The 23,521-nt window shown below is 47.3% G+C and overlaps 1 protein-coding gene across 1 annotated transcript in view; it reads right to left on the reverse strand.

Moving 5' to 3' along the window:
• The window catches only part of STOX2 (storkhead box 2), a gene marked incomplete at its 5' end in the record, with an annotated part of 131,963 nt that extends 109,139 nt beyond the window's left edge, over positions 1-22,824 (reverse strand). The window contains one exon of the mRNA XM_084286660.1: positions 22,422-22,824. Coding sequence (XP_084142786.1) covers positions 22,422-22,824 — 403 coding nt within the window. The remainder of the gene's footprint in view (positions 1-22,421) is intronic.
• Positions 22,825-23,521: the final 697 nt, after the last annotated feature.

A 23,521-nucleotide genomic window follows, 5' to 3' on the forward strand; every position in this document is an offset into this window, starting at 1 on the left:
CAGAGCTGTTTTAGGGGGAAAAAAAAGTTTGGCACATGCAGCAGTGGAGACAAAACGGGTTTGCAGGTGAGAGAGTAAGAAGAGCAGACATGAAAGGTAAATTCAGAGAGGAAGGAGCTGTGGAGGGCGGGCAGCTGGAAGAGACAACAGCAGTGATGCAGGGAGGGAGGGGGGACGGAGAAGGCTTGCACGTGCAGAAGGGAAAGTATAATCCTCCCCTCCACATGAAAGGAGAGAACATAGCAATGGAAGGGGAAGAGGAGAGAAGTGGCGAAGAAAGGCAGGCACTGTGTCAGGCAGCGCATGTGATGCAGCAAGTGGCCGGACTGGAGCAAGCTTGCTGACATCAGGAATACCCTGAGACTGGGATTTTCAGGCTGCGTCCATTAAGTTACATTCCACATACCCAGCAGGGAAGTAAGGGCTCTCCGCTCCACCTGAAGGACACGACTTTTTTACTGAAAGGTACCACTGCTTGCATGAACTGGGCAAGCACACTGAAACCAAACAAGAGATGCAGCAAGACAAACCCATGAAAAACAGGGAGGATTTCATCAGCTGCTAGACAGCAAAGCACCTCAGGGCTTCTAAAACCTCGGGGCACTTTGATCTAGTTTTATGCTTACTACTCGTTTTACCTAACAGCATCTGATGAGAACAAAATGTAACCTAGCCAGATGCAGTCCTACTAGTGGCAGACACAGCAACACGCAGATCCAAGGCCGAGTTAACAAATCAAAGCAGGTGACATGGATTTGGTCTCATATATTGATGTCCACACAAACCTCCTGGATCACTATCAACTCCCCAAACTTTTCATGGAGGAACGCACGACTCTAATCAGATCACTCCTTGACGACATAAAAAATGATGAGACATTGAAGATCAGCTCCCAGCCACGTGAAATGGCCTCATGGGCTGCCCGCTGCTTTCAAGCCAAGGAGCCTTGTACTGAGGAGACGGAGGAACTGCTAACAACAGGTCTCGCTTCTCAAAACCGTTGATTCCCACATGCAGCTTCAACAGTGAGATGGGGACACAGCCTATGTGCACTGAATCCAAGGCCTCAGCCTTTGCACATAGGCTTTGCACAACTGGTGTAACGCTACGGTGCAACGCAATGCTTTGTGTCATTGCTTCATACATTTTTTTTTCAAAGCCACTGCTTTATTTGCAGGGTTTAAACATTTACTCGTGAATGGAAAGATTAAAGACATACAGACAGCCTCAGCTCACATACACCTATCGTCAGACCCCAACACATCTGGAAGGCACGCACGCTCCTATCAGCCTGCCTCCAAAATCTGGCAGTCCCCTTCTAAAGTAGATTCTTCCCGAGATGAGTTTACCTTTGCCGGTGCTGAAGGCCAGGGCCCAGCTCAGCCGTGGTGCGGTGACGTGGAGAACACAGCGCTCACCCTCACGGGTGTTCCCTGTCCATGGCCAGGCTAACTGAAGTACGAGCAGGCGGCCCAATAATTACATGTCGGGCTCGTATTTGGGGCTTTTCATTCGTCCACCCCGAGTGCATTACAAGAGGAGAGGTGTGTGGCTATTGCTGTGTGCCGTGCGGGGAAACTGAGGCACGGAGCGGTGAATCTCCCTGCTGCGCTCACCTAGTGGGTTGCAACAAAGCTTGGGAGGGGACCTGTTAGCACAAGTTTGAACCTAAATAGCAAAGAAAATGAAGTTATTATCTGCATTCCATCGAGTGCTGTTCCATATGGTTACAGGTGGGCACGAGGCCAAGCTAAGCACCCGAACGGCTCCTTCGGCTCTAATGAGACAAACAAAGCCCCAAACTTGCACCCTCCTATTAATCAGAGCACTCCTTGCAGCTTTCCCCACGTTTCTGCTGACACTGAAGTACGAGGATCCATGTTGAAAATTTAACAAAGGACAAACCCCGCAGATGAGAACAGCCTTTAACGCGACGTGTACCTGATCCTGTCTGCTCAAACATCGCAGCTTCCTGAAGGATTTTATTTATTTTTTTTTAACATGACTACAGGCTCTTTCCTCTTCTGGCAAGACAGTATCTGGAAGTAAATTTTAACAAAGCTCTTGCTAAGAGCACCTTGGTTCCTGATTACATCTGCAGCGTGTATCAAGCAGATACGCATTAATTATTCTTTAGCAAAATCAGAGATTCTGAGATTTAATAATTCAGTGCTCGTGATACAAGAACTAGCAAGCCTTTCATTATTCAGCAGCATGCAGCTTCCCAAACAGAAGAAAAAGCAAATGAAAACTGGGTATAAACTGTTTGGCTTTTCTTGGAAAAATTCCTTTGTCCTGCGGCCCTGCTGCTTCAAGCATCTGACCTCTCCCACTCCAAACTCGTGTGAGCTGGGGAAAAGGAGGCAGGGCACAAAGGACAGGGCAGGAAAGTCCTCACCTGGGTGCCCTGCGCAGATGGGATGGGCATGCAGAGAGCTTCAGCATGAAAAGGCTTGCTTTTGGTTTAAAATGATGCTTTCCTGGGTTTCTGCTCTCAGATGTAGGATCCACCCGTTCTGGATTGCACCTTCTCTGCTGCCAGAGGGTTTCCACGGAAAAGCATGGAGAAGACCCAGGGTGACACCTCTGTTACTCCCACCACACCAAAATCAGACGAGCACATCCAAGCTGGAGTGAATGCAGCAACGCTACTCCACTCCCCACGTTCAGAGGCTCTTCCTCCTCTGCACTGTACGGGCTCGAGCATTAACCCAAGAACCAGAGGCAGCCTGCTCACACAGCACGGGGCCAGGCAGCCCCCAGCACCGCGCGGGTTCCCGTGCTGCGGGGTGGAAGGGGGGCATTCCTGACTCAATACTTACATCCATCTTCAACTCTGAGCTTTATAAGCTCTTAACACCTCTTCCATACCTCTTTCCCCACAGTAGGATGTCAGCAAGCCACTTCTCTAAGAAATCCTACTTTCCTTTTATGCCCTCCATAAACGTACAGACACCCTTGGGACTAATTGCCAAAGTGCCAAAATGCTTTTTTCTTCTTTTTTTTTTTAGCATGTAAGGATCAGTATAAGAATTTAACCTCACCAACGGAGAACATCACCCCAGGAATGAGTTGTTAATAAGTATTTTGGTACCAAACAGGATGCTGTGCACTGTCCAGAAGAGGCTGAAATCTAAAAGCACCCTTATCTAGATGGGTGCCCGCCTGCCTCAGACAAGAGGGGAACTAACAACAACAAAATCGAAGCAGTTAACATGAAGCTGGGTGTTGGAAGGGGGCGGGAGATGCTGAAACAAAGGGATCTCCCCACAAAGATTAGGAAGGCATTCGAAGGAGATGAGCACCGAGGCTATTTCCATAGGGCACAAGCAAGGCCTGGCCAGCACAGACAGACACAACCCCCCCTCACCATCCACATGGGGAAGGGGTGACCCAAGGGTGATACCTGGCTCAGCAGACGGCAGGAAAATTAGGCAGAGCCCAGAGCAGCTCAGCAAGGGGCACGGAGAGGCAGCGACAGAGCAGATCCAGTGAGGATGACCCAAAGTTGCCCAGGCTAAAGAGGCGCGGGGGAAGCGGGGATGCTAAATAGGTGTACGTGTTCGGATGTGTGCCTGCGTGAGGTAAACCAGAAGGAAGGAGGTCTCGGCGATGACAGCAAAAGATAATTACAGCCTGCGAAGGTCGGAGCTCGTAAAGACGGAAGCAGATTTCCTCGAAAGTTCGCAGCTGAGGATTTGTACACGTAGCCTGGACGCAGGGGGTGAACGAGAGAAGAACTGCTCCCTGCATGCCCAAATGGGATGGGACTGGCAAAGGCTGTGCAGGGATTAAGAGAGGGTGTTTGGGAGGGAGTCGTGGCCTGGAGGCAGAACAGAGGGAGAGTGAGGGGAGGGGAAAAAAAAGATAAAAAGAAAAAAAGGCAAAAAAACCCTTTGTATATAGTGTTAAAACCAGATCCCGAAAGTGAGGTAGCCCAGAGGTGAAAGGACTTAGGAGCTTATACAGGTGTTGTGCCTCATGCAGCCCATGCAGGACTTCAAACTGAAGACGTGCACTTTGCAGGTAGCCCATTTAAAGCCTGCTCACCTCCTCCCCTCTCCACAGAGGAAGATAAAAGGCTGGCTGGATCCCTTTTAGTTCATGGTTTCATTCCTCCTTGCACCACGAAGTCTGAAGCAGCGTGGTGACAAGATTCAAAGGGATCTGTGTTTATTTCCACTTGTAATGTGCAGTGCAGCCCAGCCGGAACGCTAGCAACAATTATTTCCTACAATTATTACCACATTTCACACCCTTTCCTCTGGGTTATGAGAAGCAGCACCCCTTCCTTGACAACAGCCACAGCCAGCTTCCTTCCTCAGAGACCCGCACAGCCCCCATGTGTTTCTGGCTTTCTCCTAATATCCCGGCTCCCCTTCCCCTCCCTACAGAAACAGCTTTCAGGCCTCTACCAGAAATAACCTAAAGAGTCTGTCGCCATTGTGCAGGGTCCTAAAATGCAGGTCATCTTTAAACCCCACACACCTTCTCACCCCTCTGCAGAGGACAATAAGTATTCTTATTAGAGGAAAATACTTTATCTCAGTTAGGCAGCAACGCCCCATGCATGGACAGGGTGATGTGAGGAGAGCATTGTAAATGAAATCTACATCAAGTGGCAAAAAAAAAAACACAGCACAAATTGGACACTGAGGGAGCAGAAATCTCTTTTTTTTTTTCAGTAAGAAAGACACGGTGATGGCTAGAAGACACTTGCACATACTTTCTTTGCAAGATGCTTCCTGTCCGCAGGCCCAAACACATTCTGCCTCAGATCAGTCTCAAGCTCCAGCTTCCTGACCCACCTCCTCTCACTCGTTCCCAGGTAACACACATTTAATTACAACCCAGATAAAACAGCTAAATGGCCACTAGCAGGCTAATAATGACAACACACCTACATGCATAATTTCGGGAGATTACATCAAGCATTCCTAGCTGAGCTGAAACTGCTCGCATAACTGTGGGGGGAAGAGGAACGTGAGCTCACCTCTTCACCAAAACTTGTGGATGTTTTAGGAGTAAAGCAGGAAGAAGGTCATGTGTCACCTTTAGGAGAGGTCACTGGAGCAAAATAAGGGTAGCCAGGTCTTCAGTCTGTGGGAGAGTATTCAGGGGATCTGTTGCACCCTCTCGAATGCCTGCCCAGGAAAGCACCACACTTCTGTAGACCAGAGGTAGCTTGGCAAGCAATGAAGATGAAAAAAATAAAAAAAGACGGTGTGAATGCTGGATAGTGCTCTGGTATTTGAAGCATTGTGGCTATTTCTTAGACTTCTTTACCTGTCAGAAATGTCTAAAATGCAGCACTGCTTGACAGCAGCACTTAACCGTCCTACATTCTTTATCGAGATAATTACACCCATAATAGCTGAACCTCTGCTCTGTGCTGCGTCAAAGCATTTTACCCTTTGTAATATAAACTCAAGAAATGGCTTAGAGCAAAATGAACTACGCTTTACCCATCGGCTAGCGAGATGCACATATCTTAGCTTCCACAGGGCAGCTAATAGGCTGGACGGACAGAAACAAGAAAGAGTAAAAGCAGTTTGCTTACACAGCCTGGTGCAAGATGCCCTTTGCTAGAATGCTGCCCTGTAGTAAAAAGAAGCTCACCAGAAGTAAACATAAAAGCCCTGTTTTATAAAGCTCTGCCACTAGTTTAGAAGCTCAGGGTGAGTACCCACAACGTCAGTGGAGCCAAGCAGGGATAAGTCCTCAAAATGTGCACGAGTACTTGGCAGAGCAACCCTATGTGACAGCGAGGGAAGCCACTGGATTCCATACCAACACATATCTGATCTGAGCTTTTTAATGGGAACGAAAGGTTTGGAAGGAAAAGAGCTCACTGGCATACTGAGAACCCCATGTTCAATCTCTATTCGATCTTACATTAAATTTGTAAACTATTTCTCGATTTTCAAGGGAAAGGGTCCTTTGGACACTGCTCAGAAGTCCACAGCACTGCAACCCCAGGCACGTCAGGCACACAGCCACAGCACAGCATACACACAGACACGTACAAGGCCCCGAGCACGACATGCTCTGACTTTCCAGTGGGTTTGTTCTTCACACAAATGCATATCCCAACTGTTCTGTTCACTTTTACTATTTCTACTTTTCACCCCTTACATACAGCCCGATACAATAAGAAAAAATTGGCAGATCATTCTCATCGCCTGGCCCAAGCTGAAGGAATGACACCAACAGAAAGAAAGCCCACCATGACTCCTTAATGCCACGTAATTTACCCCAATCAAGTATTCCACTGGGAACATTAAGCAAAACAACAACACACAAACCTATGCAACAACCAGAAATCGTCAAAAATCCTAAACGAGACCCCGTGTTCCAGAAGAGTTCACCGGGTATGTTTTTACTTGCCAAATAGTTTCACAGCACACAGGTAATGCTCTTTTTTATTTTTTATTTTTAATTTGTTTCTTGGAGGAATTAACAAACTGTATTACCTCTGTTCTGCTCATGCTACTCAAAAGAGGTGGCAGAAAGAATTCTCCTCACTCCCCTAGATTACATGTTACCCCAAATGTTTGCACGTTACGGTCACGCTATGGAAAATACTCACATGAGTAATCACACTGAAGTCATTATAACTACCCCTGTGAAGACGCATTTAATCTCTTTACGCATTTGCTGAGATCAGGACCTGAAAGACACGAACGTGCTGAACTCATTTTGTGCAACGCACAGCATCTGTAAGTTAAACAGTCCATTTCTAAATGAATGCCACAGTAAAAATCTCCTTTTGTAATGAGCACCAGACACCAGGAACCCCCGGCTTCACGTAGGCCCCTGCAATCCTGTAAGCTCTTGGGAGGTCCCCATGTTTTTCTTTCAGTGTCAGGGGCAAATACCACAGACTCACTCTTCTGGTCCCTGAAACAAATTATCAGATGAAGAAAATGATGTGTCTGTACAAGGAAGACTGTACAATCAGCGGCATACCAGTGCACTGACCCCATTCAGCCCCACAATGGGGAATTGAAGCCCAGCACTCCCAAGCTGGGATCTTTCACTCAATACACCCACGCTCGGGCTTTCAGCTCGAAGGGCTCCCTGTCTCCAATTCCTACTGCCCAGCTTCTCAGTGAAGTCAGACCATGGATGGCAAGCCATAATTGCTCCGAGACCACAGCCAAGACACTTCCCTTTGGCCCCTTGGAGTCGGCGACCACCTGTGTTACCTGGAGCAGAAAGGAAACATCTCCATGTGTGTCATCTCCTGTAACCCAGGAGCCCTCAGTGGCTACAAAAACTAGCTTCACATGTGGCACAGGCGGAACAAGGCAAGAACTGGCCGTGCACAAAGAGGTTCCTGTGTATGATAGATTTTTTGTTCTATGAATGTATCTATTTACTTTTGAACAGAAAAAACCTTCAGGGTTTTTCATTATTATTAAGAGAAATGTTTCATAAAGAAACATGGAGCAGGCTAAACCTTTAAAACATGGCTTTCTCATTATTTAATTACATGTTGTGAAAAAGTAGCTCTTTTGTTTGTTTCAAACTTACCTCCTAATAACTTCACTTGCATGCTCCCAAATTCTTACATCAGAAAGGACATAAGAACATCATCTCCCTATTAATTTTCTCCATAGGACTCATAACTCAACAAGCTCCCACAATATCCCTCCCTCAGACACCTCTTGTCCACGCTGTCGAGTCATGACCTATTCAGCCTTTCCTTGTACTGAAGCTGCTCTGTGCGTTGCAGCACCCTCATTACCTTCCCTTACATCTTTTCCAGTTCTACTTCTTTGTGTGTGTTTTGCATTTTTGTTGCTGTTATTGTTGTTGTTTTGGCGTTTTTCTCCAAGTTGGGGAAACAAACTTCACAACGTATTTGACATTCCTATGCACTACAGTAGCTATGCACTGGTATAATGTCAACTTCAGTTTCATTTTCTATTTCTTATACAATAGCTTTACAGACAGAATCACACAGTGGTTGAGGATCACACATTACTAGGTTTGAAACAAACTGGTAAAACAGCATAAATATAAAAAATCAGAGAGGAAGCCTAACTTCCTGTCTTGGTTTCCCCAATTCTCCATCTACCTTACTGCTGTCAACCGTATGTTTCTTGAATATTTTTCTATCCTTTCGGTTGAAGTGCCTGAGTACTTGGGCCGCTGCCCAAAGAAGACTGAGCAAAAATTTAATCCAGTTGTCTTCTCAGCCAGAATAAGTACTCAAAAACTCCTCCTGTGGAAAAGCTGTGACTTTCAACAAATAAATAAACCAACTCCAGTTAACAAGGTAGTCCACCCCCCTGCAGTTAAACTCCCATGACAAACACGTTCTGATGAAAAAGAACAAAGACATTTGAATTGTGTTTGTAGTGCATCTGCCTTCTCAGCACTGTCCATTCATCATCAGTCATGAGCGTTACAAGCACAGCATGCCCAGCGCCACCACCATCAACTCTAACGCACACTGACACCCAACACAAACATGGGATGGCAAAGGAAAAGAGATTTCATTTAAATATGTGGCAAACAAACAGAGAGAAGGAAATAGAAGCTGCACCAACAGCAAGCCTTTTGACATAACATCTGTATTTTCCCCTCACATGCTGTTTACGATGCACAGCAATAAATTTCAAAAAGGAGCAACACCACAGCCTGGTCAGGGTTGAAGCTTCCAAAGCAACAGGACAACGTTTTACTTTCAAAGAGTCAGGAGCTAAGAGTGTGAGATAACTTGCCCAGACACTGCTAGCTAATCAGAAAAGAGAGAAAAAAATAGCTTTAGTGACTTGGTCAAAAAATAGACTAATAAATAAGTTATCACTCTAATAAAGTGAGGCGTGCCCTTACCAATATATTAGTCAGAGAGGCACCTCTGCCTTCTACATTTATAAAATTGTGTGTATAATTGCCTGGGCTTGCAAATGACACTATATGTATTTCTAGCAGTGCTTTGAGCAGCATATTTTGTATGAGCTCTACCGTCAGGAAAGGTATATATTCTCACTCAACTGGCAGCAAACTTTGCTTACACAGAGACACTGCTGTAATGTTTAAATGCAAAAGTGTTCCAGAGTAACTGGAATACACAAGGAGGGAATAGTTTGATTTTATTCCACTGTATCTTTTATAATCCACCTGAAACCAGACACTTACAGCACTAGAAAGAAAGACACAGTTTGTCCAGAAGACAAGAGAAAAACCGCGTTTACTCTTACTAGCAACTAAATAACATGAATATTCAATTTTATCATCAGCCTTCAATGTTAGCCTGGAATAACTAAAAAATGTGACCTCTCCTCTCTACTGAGTCCAGGGTGAGTTTGGCTCCAGCTCTTACAGAATAGTTTTACCCAGCTGATGTTATTGATGTTATCTTCACAACCATGAGGAGAGCTGTAAATTGTTTCTGAAAGAGCACTCTCATTTCTGGAGACCAAGAAAGTATTTCCTGGCTGGACTCTTAGAAGCTGATCTGTTAATAAATCAACAGAAAAACATATTTTCTTGAGCAAGAAGGGGATAAAATGGATATTGTTAGTAAGAAGAAAAAGACAAAAGAAATCACGTAGCCTAGGTTTTCATATATTCTCTCTCCTGTTTTCCTCTTAGCTTGAGGCATCTCTATATCTCATTTCTCTGGAAACACAATCGAACTCTTGCTGTCTTGATACAAATAAAAGTTGTTTGTCTTTTATTCAAGAAGGAGTGAGAAGCTCTAAAGTTACCAAGCTTGCTTCCTCCTCCAGCAACCCAGAAGGGTTTAGGTAACTGCTGCTAAAAGCACATTGGTCAAACACCTAGATGGCTTCTTCCTTTAACTAGTCCCTGTCCAGAAACTGTGGTGTAGTCAACCGTATCTGCTAGCCTAACCCTGCATGAGGAGCAGATAAACAGATCTGTCATATTAGCAACAGCAGCAGATGGGCCAGAAAGCTTACAAACTTTATGCAGTTTCTGTATTTTAGTAACATCGTGGTCCATGCAAAAATATGTAACTAGAGTTTGAGGTAGTCTTTTTTTAAATTCATTTATTCAGAAGATGAATGAAGATGAAGCATTTTCATAGCCCAGAGGGTATCAACCAGGCTGCATAAACACTGAAATTAAAGCATGAATGGTCAATGTCTCCTCCAACCTGCCTTCAAGGAGACCAACTTCAAGGCCTGTAGCCTCTGTAAAGTGTTTTCCGCCCAAAGGCCGAGATAAGAATGAAAGGCAGGAGATAAGAAGGAAATGCTCACTAACAAGAGTAGTTAGTAAGTCTAAAGCCAGACTGAAAGCACGATTTAATGAGCTGAGCAAAGACTGGGGCTGCACAAGGAGCAGGTCAACTGCAGAAAGAAAAGTCACACAAGAAGTAGAAAATGAGGTTATAAGACTTAAAAAAAAAAAAAAAACCTTGGTTAATTTGTTTTCTGGCACTTCCATTCACCAAGTCATTACAACCCCCATTTCTCAGCATTTAAAATAAAGAAAGGTCAGGCTTCCTGGCCATTTCAAAAGGTCTACTACAGTTACTTACAGCAGCTATAGCTGGGTTTCTGGCAAAAAAATTGTAAACCATGGAAGTGGCTGGCACAAAAAACAGTCTTTCCCAAGAACAAGCAATGTGGTAATAAGTGATCCTCCTTTAATAAGCCGCTGGCAACTATGGCTCTGTCAATCACCTTAAGGTCTGTCAAAACAGACAAGTGCGGCTGAGGCAGGCCAACATTTTGTGGTGTTTTTTGCTGTGTTTTGTTTTTCTTTAAAGAATGAGCCCATTGCATCCGAGGGCAGTAGCTAACTAATCTTGCTCACATCTCTGTGATTCAAAAAGTTATCCCATTTGCCTCAAAAAAAAGTGTGTCCAAACAGCATGGGTGGAACATGCCAGACGGCACTTGGTGCTCCCGGGTCTCCCCTTACACAGAGAAACCTGAGGCTGGAGGACCCAGGGGAACCTGTTATACAGGAGCCAGTTACAAAAGGACCCATCCACAGCAAAACACATAGGAAATGTGGAAATCATCCACCAAATCTGCTGTTAGGTGCCACCACCACATTCAATGGGGCGTTACATCTAGATGGCCTGGCCTACTTTCATGGCTGGCCCTGCTGCAAGCAGGAGGTTGGGCCAGAGACCTCTGAAGGCTCCTTATGAGCCGTACGAACTAATTTACAATCCCACAAATATCCGTTTGCAGACTGTAATGCAGAGAAGATAGGATTGCATGTCCGTAAGGATTTATGCAGATCTCTATCCTACATTAGGACCCGGCTCACTGCGGGCTTCATGTGAAGGGGAGGGAACGGGCGAGGAGACCTTCACAGCGCTGACCCACGCCAGCTGAAACTGTGGTGGCGGTGCAGACCAAGAGGGAGATTTGTTCCTGCTAAAAATGTGAAGGAGGGACTGTACTCCTGTAGTCAAACATTTGACCCAAGTGCTTTCCATAGCTACCCTATGAGCACCGAAGACATCCCCATTTGCTAGGCCCCAGCAGGCTGTTTCTCAGCCCGGTTGTTCCCACGGCTGTTTGGCACCATGCCTTGCCTTAACCATCTCATGGTTTTAAGGGTCAAAACCACACTGTTTACAAAACGCGTGGTCTGACCTCACAGCGAAACACCACCATATCCACTCCGAGAGCCAGCTTTTGGCAGCTTCGCCCCGGCTAGCACCCCCTCCAGCCTAAGACACTTCTGGAAACCACTAGGAGCGACCAGAGGAAGGACGGTGGTTGCAGAAGCAGCTAGAGGAGCTGGGGAGGGACAGGCTGTTACCCACACTTCATCAGGCTGGCGAGATCCTGGCACAAAGCCACCTGTGGAGAGGAAGATGAGAACCTGCATGACAGCACCAGCTTTTAGTCGGCCAGACAGCGTTAAGAACAGGCCAGTTACGGATGAAGGTAAAAGCCACGCTTCCTAAGCTGACAGAAAAAGAAATTCAAAAGGCAGGAAGCAGAAAGCCACAAGGAATTCACTGCAGCAGCTCAGTTTGTAAAGGAGGGTTGCAGTATCCCAGCACTGCAGTGTAGTCTACAAAACCTGAGCTACTTCCATCCAGGGACTGAAGCCACTTACTGCAGCAGCTCGTCACAGGCTGCCAGAGCAGCAGGATGAGTTAGCCACTGCTGAAGTCCATAATTATTGCTGGAGCTGAGGAATGCAAACCAAACCTGAGCTGGCCACTTCGAAACTAGTTCACATGCATTTATGTTCAGCTGAAACATGACCGGGAAAAAATCAAGCAGCCTAATGAGGCAGAAAAGTTTGGTCACCTTGCAAAAGCACTGAGACCTTGACTTGAGGTGCAAATCTCACTTTTTTCTTTTTTTTTTTTTTTAAAACAATAATTAGGAAAGAATGAGCTTGCAAGAGAAGCCATGTATCTAAAACCTACCTAACATCATGCAACGACCATTACCTTGCCGTTCATTGAAACAAACACCATATAACCATGTAACAGGCTCCAGTTCCCTTCTGCAACACACTATGCAATTACTCCTGGCGTTTCTACGGGATATACTGAGAGCACAATACCACAGACTAGGACAGTATGACATGCCTACATCCATGCCTACTGACCCAATGGGCTCCGTACTCATTTCTTAAGTGAACAACCATAGCAAATAAAATACAAATAGCCATTTATAAAGCATTGTGTGTTTATGGCTCCATATTCATGCCAAACATATCTCTAAGCATGTGATTGCAAACTCACCACTGCTCTCTACTAAAGCTTTCAAAAACCTTATGCATGCAATTCATTCACGAAGGAGGCTGAGAGGTGCCACAACACGTAATTACTACAGCCTAAGCGGTGAGAAACAGGTAAAGCAAATCCAGGCAGGTTTTGAGCAAGAACTCTTTGCCCTGTTGCCTATTTACAGACTACCTCTCATTCACAAGTAACCTCGTGTGTGAGTACAATCACCTAATTGTTTGCACTGCAGGAGCACCTACGGACTTCGGCCTTGAGTCCGTGCCCACACAACATCGACCTGACAGAGCTACCACCAAAGATCTTGGCCCCAAAGCACGTGTGTTGTCAAACACAGGCAAGAAACAATGTTTGGACACACCAAAACAGGTGGGAACTATGAGAAGGCAAGTTTTGATGAAATCTGCAGCATGCTGGGAGTGGAGCACAAGCTTCGGTAGCACAGGTACCTGCACACTTGGGTGTTAAACACAGGGCTTGGCAAGGTCATCGGTTTTCAACTTGGTGTCTGCACAAGCCCAAGTGACCTGTAAACTCCTTTCGAAGAGCCTACGGAGAGGTAATAGTGAAAAGCGAGGCTTATATTTGCTGTATTTCTGCTGGAAATAGAAATAAAAGCTGAGGACCATTACACCATCTGGTCATTACTCACTGAGACAGGAGGCAATGTAAAGGATTCAAAGCCATGGAAAATCCTCAGGAATTGGAAATGGATGCACAAGCCACTGAGCAAATGTGTTCATCAGCATGGAAACAAGAAAAAATTGAAATAGTGTGTCTCAGTTGTTCAACAACTTCCTAGCTAGTGGGAAAAAAAAAAAAAAGCCAAATTTATTTCCTTTTTACCTTCATCATTTGTCACAAAAATCAACCTTATGAATTTTATAGCTCACTTTTCTTCCAGCTCACAAGATGATTGGTGTCTAGCAACTCCCAAAAGATAGGATATATTTTGTCCTCTGTCTCAATACAAACATTGGAGACACTGCAAAGGAGGCACTAGAGCTGATTTAAGTAATCACTGAAACCAGAAGCCTAAAAATCGTTTGAGCAGGAAAATGAAAGAGACTAAGGCAATGGGCTACAGATAAATCTGCTTTTCCTCTTTAAGATCAAATATGTCACTGAATGAGGCTAGCTATTGACACAAAAAGCAGAACACTGATAGATGTAGTGATTCTGACACTAAAAAATTTCACAGCCATGCTGTGCTTGAAATGTAGCCAAGAAGCGTGTCCCTACAGACCTTCCAACAGCTCTTTGGCATCAGCCTCACCAAGGAGCTCTGGCTGTACAACTCTAACAAAAACTAACAACCAAGAGAAATACCTTGGAAATAAAAGCAAAGGACTTGAATTAATAAGAAATCTATAGACTAAAGGCTATCACCATAAATGAAAATGACAAGGTGAGAGCTACTAACTCCTGCCCAATGAAAGAAACTGGAAGGATTGTAGGTCAAGCTGCCTGCTTTTTGTTACTTTGTCTTTATTGACAAAGTATTAATTAAGATTTTTGCTTGATACTTTTATTGATAAACTATTAATTAAGACTTCTGCTTGATGCTTTACCTGAAGGCACTTGGATTAATTCTTCTGCTGTTTATTCTTCAGAGCATTAAACACATCAAAAATAAAAATGGAAAGAATACTAGTTCTGATTTTGCAAGTGTAAATCGCAATTAAAGGGCTCCTGGCTTAGACACAGACAACCCACTCTGGAAACAACCAGACAGACCAACTCCTAACAACAGTCAGGCAAGTACAAGAACATGCAGCATGCCTACATATAGGAGTGTGAATCCTCTCACTGAAGTCAGGCTTGGGCAGCTACGTTCCCATGCAGGCATCGGTGTCTTGCTGAATTTGGAGTACTCAGGGAAAAGCAATGGGAAACCTCTGTTCATACAGCTTTTAAAACCCACACAGATATACACCTGCACATACACATCTACATGAAGGTAACAAGAACTCCAGCTGAAAATCACTTTAAGCCTCTACTGGGGGATGCTGCAGGAAACAAAATTTCTCTGAGAAAAGCTGCAAAGCTTCACAGCCCTACGAGACCTACGCTCATCCTTCTACACCTCGCAGGCATCTCCTGGTCAGCTGAAAGACAGGATATGATAGTACGTAGCTAGCCCTCCTAAGAAAATGCTTGAAGTACTATCAAAGCCTCCACTTTTGACAAAAACAGAACAGACCTAACACTATCAGACTTGCTTCCCTACCAGAAGAAGCACTGCATTTGAGATTACCTGTCCATACCACTACAGCCCTGGCTGGCCTCCCTCCTCTCCGTGTCTCCCACTCCTTCCAGATGTTAGTATTCATAAAGGAGGCTTCTCTACAAGGGTGACACCTCTCCTGAAGATGCTTGTTTGAAAAATACTACACTTGTTTTTAGAGCATCTCAGATTACAGACTGAAAGTTTTAATTTTCACGCTCCCTTTACAGCAACTGTTTACATTACCTCTTCACAACTATTCTTTGCCTGTTTTGGCTTCCCACAAAACTAGGGTTTTCCTCTTTAACTGCATAGGTTTTCTCAGCCAGTAGGAGAAAAAAAAAAAAAAAAAAGGAAGTATAGTATTTCTTTTCAACAAAAAGGAAAACTATGACAAACTAATAGTGCTGTAAGGAAAGCTCAGTGTCCTCAAAGCTTTCTTCAGCTCCACTTTGAAAACAGTAGGTTTGTGTGCTCCTTAAATTCCCTTTTCTTGAAATAATCTAGGGACAAAATACACGCCCTCTTAAAAAATAGTAATAATCTGACATGCTATGTTAATAGTGCCTAGTGTGTTAGATACAATCTTTGCTTGAAAACAGACCTTAAAATCCTGATTTGCAACTGATTAAAGACCTACCTAGTGAACAGCAGATGCAAGTTGTTGACCACCAGCAGACCACAGCCGCTCATAACATGACAGCAAGCACCTGAGAAGCCCCATCCAGGCTCACTCAGCCACCATCACTCAGCTGGTAGGTGAGCTGAGCAGGATGCAGGCACCTCGCTGGGCGCAGGGAGTACCCAGGCACAACCTCCTGCTGATCAGCTCTGGAAATCTTTCTGTACGGGTGCTGGCTTACTTCTGGCTTCAGAAGCCAGAGCACCTTGACAGCACCCTGGGATTAAGCAAGGTGTACGGGTTTCCCTGAGTGGAGACGGTGAAGACAAAGGAGGCCCTTTAGGGAAGCCCAAAGAAAACACCGGGCTTGCTCTGAACGCCAGCTATTGTTATTTCATCTGTCAGTGAGAGGGGAACGTGTCTGGGCACCAACCCTGCTGTACACGACGAGCACAGGAGCAAACGTTCAACGCCGGCCTGCTGGAGCAAGAGGCAAGGCCAGAGTCTGCTCCCACACGGGCTGAGCAGAGGCTGGCAAGGCTGAGGGGCAGCTGAGGTATTCATTAGCTATCAAGTCTTACTCACAATAACGTGGAGAAAGACTTATGCGTCCAAAAACCTGTTTCTTTCATATCCACTGCCTATAGACAGAAACATTCGTGGATATTATTACCAAAGTAGAAAATACAACTGGAGTCTGAAAGAGTGAATAATAATTTGCCTATTTTTCTTAAGCTGAGAGTTTCTCTAGATTTTACACAGGTTTTTTTTTGTTTGTTTTTAAAGGACCAAAAAAGTTCCCTCAAAAAAAAGTCACACTCATTTTATAGCCCCACAATACCTCATAAGACTCCGCTGCCATGCCTGAAACACATCGTCAGCAGCCAGCTTCTCCTAATGCTAATAATACACGGTGAGTTTTACAGCCCCGGTGTTAAACACCATCCTTGCAGTTTTACTCCTTTGTTCCCTCTGAGCACCCAGTGAAAATGCACGTTGCAGCATGTGCAGCTGGAAGGGAGCAGATGAGCAGGAGCTACCACAGCTGTGGTTTCAGGTGAGGATGGACACAGCGATGCTCTGTCCTGCCCTGCTACCAGTGCAGGGGCTGAAACACCGCTCTGCTGCAGGCCAGACCCGGGTCTTCCCCCCAAAACACATCTGCTGGGCTAGTGGGAAAGCCACCGAGGCTTGTCACCTTCCCTCTCCTCTCTCTTGGTGGGATTCCCCACACTGGGCCTAGCACTGCGGCCTTTGGTATCTGCTCTCCTCCCAAGACAGGTAGCCTGTGGACCTTCTGAAGCACTAACAGCTAGCAAAAACTGCTACAAAAATACACCTTCATGGAACTACCCAAACCGAGCTCTTCAGATAGAGGCATTTTTCACTGTCACGGTGTATAATTTTTCCAAACAAAGTATGGAGTTGTTTCGTAGAGTTCAGGTGGTTTGCCTTTCTCACTGATACACCCTCGTTAATCGCTCCATTAATCAGCAGACAGTGGAACCCAAGGTTAAGCTAATACAGCACTGTGTTTGACTGCTTCCAGACTTCTACTTTGGCCTCCCCAGCCCAAGGCACAAGAACAACAAAGTCTCATGTTGCGTGGTTTAGAAGCATGCCCAGCTCCAGAAAACATACTACAGAAGTCACTATGTGGTACGTGTTTAAGTGCACTGCATAGTGACTTCCTTTCATAAGAAAAAAACAGAATAGACTTAATGAAGAAGAAGAACCCTTTGACCACATGCTCTGCTGCTGCCGTGACTCAGAGCAGGAGCCTGATTAAAAAAGAGCTGTGAAGATGTGCTCAGATGTCAACAGGAAAGCACCTTGGTTCATCCAAATATACACGCCTGTACGCTCTTAGCATTCATACACGTCACACACAGGGCTCAGGTGAAGCTCCAGGTCAAACCGAGGGATCAAATACACCGGACAGAAGAAAGCATGTTTATATATTAGGTGAAGGGATTTTATTCCAAGAAGAAATTAATATCCTTAAAAACCTTTCCAGATCTGGCCCACCCAGGGAGTCACTGCAACAGTGGAAACTGGATATTGCAGTAACATTTCCAGCAGTCAACATCATTAGAAAACAATCAAAACATTTATGCTCTATATTTAAAGCAGAAACAAGTTCGAGGGCTTGAAATTTCAGAACCCCATTAGATTTCTGCTGCTGCAGGAATTGATTACTAAGACGTTCCTTCCATCCCCACATCTCACAGCCACGGTTTCTGCGACGGAAACCACCAGCTGGGTGCAGCTTTTGGTTTATTTCCTCCAAACACTTCTGGCTTTCCTTGCCTACCAGGGAGGGAGAAGCCCAGCCATCGCGTGTTTGCTGAAGCCCAAGGCAGGCGTGGTGCACTCCCAGGGCAGGCTTGAATGCCAAGAGCCCCGGAGGACACCTGATACTCCCGGGCTGCAACTTTCCTGTTACTCTCCCTAACTAGACGTCTCGAATGCAAACAGCAATGTGGTAAAGCTCTGGCATGCCCTACCTCGGGGACAAGCTGCAACGCTGCTGGCCAGGAGGACAGGTTCGTGATCTGGATGAGTGGCCCAAGGCAACAGCACGAGAACAGCTTGGAGACAGGGCCCACGTCCCGGCCTTCCACTTCACAAAATCGCTGAATGAAAAAATCACCAGTCTTCAGCATGTTTTCATACACAGCTGACTCTTCCTGTAACATCTCTGCACTGAAAGCATACTTCATGAATCCAAACCAACCCATTCAAAGCCAGATTTTAAACTATGGCAACATGCGTACAAGGTCCAAACTCAGCCCACTACAATCCTTACAATCTGATAAATATAAAATTGGGCAATATGCCTCCACAAGCAAATTGCAAAGAGGACCTAACCCTGACACAAAAGGAAATCACCGGCAAGACTTGCAGTCAGAGCTTGCTGAAGGCTTCAGCCTGCCTTTGACAGGTTAGGAGAAAGTACTCGCCTCCTTCCTGCCGAGTTCCTGCACTGGAAGTTGAAAATTAATGAAAAGGAGCAAAAAAAAGCTTGTTTTCCTCTTTAAAAAAAAAAAAAAAAAGGGTCAGGTGAAGAGCAAGATGGGGCTCATTCGGCGCACAATGAAGGCAGCCCAAGAGCCCACTCGAATAGAGTTTGCTGCTAAAGTCACAGCCACCACCAAGGGCTCTCTTCCACACAATGGTACTCTTTGTGGGGGGAAAGGAGGTGGAGAAGGCAGAGAGACAGCACGAGCTGTCCATTAACTTATAAATCCTTGACTTGAGTTGCACAATGAATACAATGCATCAGTGTGTTTGACTTTGCTTCTTCATGAGGAGTGGGAAGGGGGGGGAGAAAAAGAAATTAAACGAAGTCGTATCTTTCCTTCCTGCGTGTTTCTCATTTTCACCGTGCATTTTAGATAAAGGCAGTAACCTGCCTGAGTCTTGCAAAACCTTCTGCAGCTTCCGTTAAAGAGCAAAAAGCATTTCCAGCTCCAAGGTTTCACGACCAAAACGTGAGCACAAACCCCAGACACAGAAATCAGGCACGTTTTATGCAGTCCGTGCTCACTTAGCTCTTGCCCCCCTCTTCCCAGCCTCTAAAGGCTGCTCTAACAAAGTGCATTGAAGGCCCAACCCAACACTTCTGAGCTCTTTGCTCAAACTTGGGAGCAAACTCATAAGCACCTCAGTCAAGCTACTAGTTTAAATATACCCAAATCTACCTTTTGTTTTAGGTTGCAGTAGCCACCTCACAGAAATAAAAGCAGCTCTAAGTTGGGGTGGGAGAGAAGAAAAAAATGTGTAGTTTGAATCCCCTCAAGTTCCCATGGCAATACCATGAGGCATACAAAAGGTGTAGATGAGTGTGCGGTCAGCTCCTCCTCAGAGGTTTTATTACTATGAAACCTAAAACTCCCTTGCTGAACAGAAATTTTCTTCATTTAAAGGAGATAATTGGGAGGGGAAAAACAGACACTTCATGTTTTATGACTGGCTATAAATGAATAACATTTAATATCCAATAGGCTACGTAGCACCATAATCATCCACTAATGACTGGGGAAAACTCTGTGAAAATTAGTGCACCTAAATTGGTGGAGTGTTAATTTAATTTTTGGTGCCAAGAGGGAACGGGGCAGGGAGAGGGAAGAAAGGGAACACTTAGCTCCAGCTCCCAGCGTGGCAAAAAAACCTCGTCCCCCCCTGCGCCTGGCTGAGCACAAACAATGGGCAGCAGCCCAGCCCCACCGACCTCGCTGAATTATAACTCGTGCTAGTTAGTTTAATTATTGCCCATACATTTCTTGAAAACGCCGATTGAAACCTCAGCTTGTAATTGCAGAAATTGCTCTGGGCACGACCGCGGGAATACTGCAAGGTTTGGTCACTTCAGTGGAGCTCACTGCTAGAGCAGCCCTTGCAAAAGGGCATGGCCCTTCCACAGAGCGTGTGAAAACCTCTCAAAGACGCCCATTGTCCAAGACGCAGAGCTCAAGTGCAAGAAATACAGCAGGAAGTCCCATCTGCGAACACAAAAGGCGATGGAGACACGGAAATGAGGTGGAGCACCCTCAAGCCTGCTACACCAGCAGTGCCTTGCTTGGGGAGGCACCGAAGAGCTGAAAACGGGGGGGGGGAATCAGCTTCCAGGATGACAAACACTAGTGGGAGCAAATGGAAGGTGTGTCAAAGAGATCCTATTAAAATAATAACGCTCATTAAAGACTTAAGTTACAAAAGCCTTGCAAAGTTACAAGAAAGCTTCAAGTCACTCTTAGCAAAGACGCCGAGTTTCATCACGGGACCTACGGGATTTACAGGCGGGTTCCTCGACCCTCCAAATCAGCAAGCTTAGCACACGCTGGCTTTGTGGCTTTGTTTGCTCAAAGTCCGCGTGGGCTTCCCAACGTGTCCCCCTCAGCCAGCTCAAAGCCCAGACACACTCACCAGTTTGCTAACACGCGAGCAACTCCGATCATGGCAAAAATGGAGGCCAAGCAAGCTGCTCCGATGCAGCCCTTCGGCTGGAGGACAGTGCCCCAGAAGTGCATTTTCACGTTACACGCCAAGCACTAAGTAAGTGCCTCTTAAGTAAGGCACAGCCACTTACACCTAATTGAGCTGAAAACACAAATACACGGGTTTAAGCAGCTGCTCATGCCCACAGGCCAGGCCCGTTACTTTGCCTCCTCTTTAACTGAGAAACTCCCCCGGTCTCTTTGCAGTAAGTGCATGTTGAATCTGCTTAGACAGACGACCGGCATGATCAGTCTGGCCGTGGAAAAAAGGCAGTGAAAGAAAGCATAGATCAGTTGTTCCCATCTCCTTTAGTGCAGCTGAGGACACCGCACTACAGGCAAGACTCTGGTGCAAGAAGCAGGTCCCTGCTCTTCTTCCATAGCTTTAATCAAAGACTGAAAGGCACTTTCTATTTTTAAAGTCAAATGAAAGCTTTGGGTTCAAGCCTCCTGCAAATTCACACTGAAGATAACCCGCCAGGAAAGCACATTATTTACACACAAGGCAGCTTACTTATTAACACAAACCCCTAGCAAAAGCTGTGCTTCCGTACTTTAAAGCGGGCTGCAGAGAGCTGTTTACATTCCTTTCTGCCACCAGCAATGCCAAGGTCTGAGCCCAGCACTCCATGGCCCCTCGTGCACCACGGGCTGAGGAATGCCACCCCTTGGGCAGGGCCCACAACACCCCCAGGATCAAACACCGACCCCTGCACACGGCCAGGTAACACTGCCCATTCTGGAGCTCCTCCGCAGCCAGAAGGCCCAGGGAGGTACCCCAGCAGCCAGCCTTTCCCACAGCCTTGTCCCCATGCCTACCACCACACTCTGTTGTTCCCCAAACGAAGGCACAAGCATTTAGCAGCCCTTGGTGGGAAGCACGTGCAGGCTCTCCCCCCTGGCTTGCTGGCTGCAAACGGCAGCTCTGTCCAAACCCTAGGCACAACACAAGCCCGCTACCTGCCATGCAGTTTTCATGCTCTTATACACACCGGTGGAATGCAGAAAAACTTTTGTATCCCCATGGTGGATCTGCCACCCATTCTCCAGTGCTGTTTGGTTGCTTAGGTTCAGAGGGAATTTCTGTATAATGAGCAAAAAGGGTCTATCCACTCATTTTTAAGTGGGCAGCTTGTCTCGAGCTTCCCCCTCAGCACAGGACAAATGGTCGTGTTTGAGCAGATCCAAGGGGAAGGCAGCGGGTGGCAGAGAGGTGGCTGGGAGCTGCGCAAGGGACACCACTGTGCGTGTCCCTCTGTGCTGCCCACTCCAGAAGGCCAGTGACAGCTAAAAACACTCAAAGCCAAGATTAAAAAATGAAACCGAGAAGCACGGAATATGCAGGTTCCACTCTCAGTGCTGCAAACATTTCTGCTGTCCATGCTGGGATTTAATTTTTTCCACGAAGGAGTTTCAGGGAGAGCTGTGCCACTTCCCAGGCTATATATACCACAGGCATGTAGGATTGTGAAGGACTCCCCTTGGGGCACAGCACCATAACTCAAACCTTCAACCTACCGTGGCATGACCGACTTCTCCCTTCACCGCTCCGAAAGCCACCTGCCTTACACCTCCCCAGGTTTCCACCCCTCCATCCTCTCGTGCTTCCAACCACCCCGCAGCGACACCCGGACACAAGACCGAGCCCCCCCAGCATCCCACACTTCTGCCGAGACACAGCTTGCCCCGAAACACGCAAGACTCCTGCTGGGGACCGAGGGACGAGGGCTGGCACCAGCACCCCACAAGATGCCCCACAACCTGCCAGCATCCCGGGGGTGGCCGGGCCGTGTCCTGGGGCCGCCTGCTGTCCCCTGCTGTCCCCTGCTGTCCCCTCCCGCCCCGTCCCGTCGCGGTGGCACCCACCCAGGCACTTGATGTGGAAGCCGCTGGGGGGCTTGAGGGACCGGCGCGCCCAGCCCTGGCGCAGCACCTCGAGGTGCTCCTCCTTGCCCTGCACCAGCAGCACCTGCTCGTCGATCCAGCCCAGGAAGAAGGTCTCGGCCACCGCCGCCGTGGCCCGCCGGTCCCAGAAGTGCTGCATGTTCTCCCGCTTGAAGTCCGCGAAGATCTCGTAGCCGATGCGGTGGCGACCCAGCTCCGACGATGCTCCCCCAGCACCCGGACCCGGAGCCGCTCCCGGACCCGGTCCCGCTCCCGGAGCCGCTCCCGGCCCCTCTCCGCCGCCCCCCGGCCGCCCCCCTGCGCCCAGGACGATGGCCAGGGAGTGCGGGGCGATCTGCAGGCACCGCTCGGCCCTGCGCGGCATGGCCCTGGGGCATGCCCTCCGCACCGGGCACCGCACCGGGCTGCCCCTATCGCAGCCCCGGCACGGCTCGGCACGGCTCGGCACGGCTCGGCACAGCCGCTCCGCCCTCGGCACACCTCCGGCACGGCTCGGCCGCTCCGCCCCTGCCAGCGTTATCCTGCCTCCTCCCGGCCAGAAGCAGCGCGGCGCGTCCCTCCCATCCCTCAAGGGGTGCTGCCCTGTCCCGGCGCCGAAGGGGTCCGCCAAAAAGCGCAGCCAGCCCCGCTGCTCTGCCCCGGGTGGTGCCCGATGGGTTGGGGATGGATCCCAGCGAGTCTCCTCTGCGTGGTCTTTGAGCTCCATCCGGACCCCACCAGCCCTGCCGAGCCCATCCATCACCGCCCTCATCACCCGTAACAACCCGTTGGTGTCTCGGGGGTACTGAAATCCGGTAGTGATGGGGAAAGTACAAAGTCCAAAGTTCTCAGAAAGCAGATTTAAGAAGCTCACCGCACCATCGCTCTCTATGGGTACCTCAAGGGAGGCTGTAGCGAGGTGGGGGGTTGGTCTGTTCTCCCACGTGCCTGGTGACAGGACGAGGGGGAATGGGCTTAAGTTGAGCCAGGGGAGTTTTAGGTTAGATGTTAGGAAGAACTTCTTCACTGAAAGGGTTGTGAGGCACTGGAACAGGCTGCCCAGGGAAGTGGTGGAGTCACCA

This window comes from Netta rufina (genome assembly GCF_964035555.1).
Source record: "Netta rufina genome assembly, chromosome: 4".
NCBI lineage: Eukaryota > Metazoa > Chordata > Aves > Anseriformes > Anatidae > Netta > Netta rufina.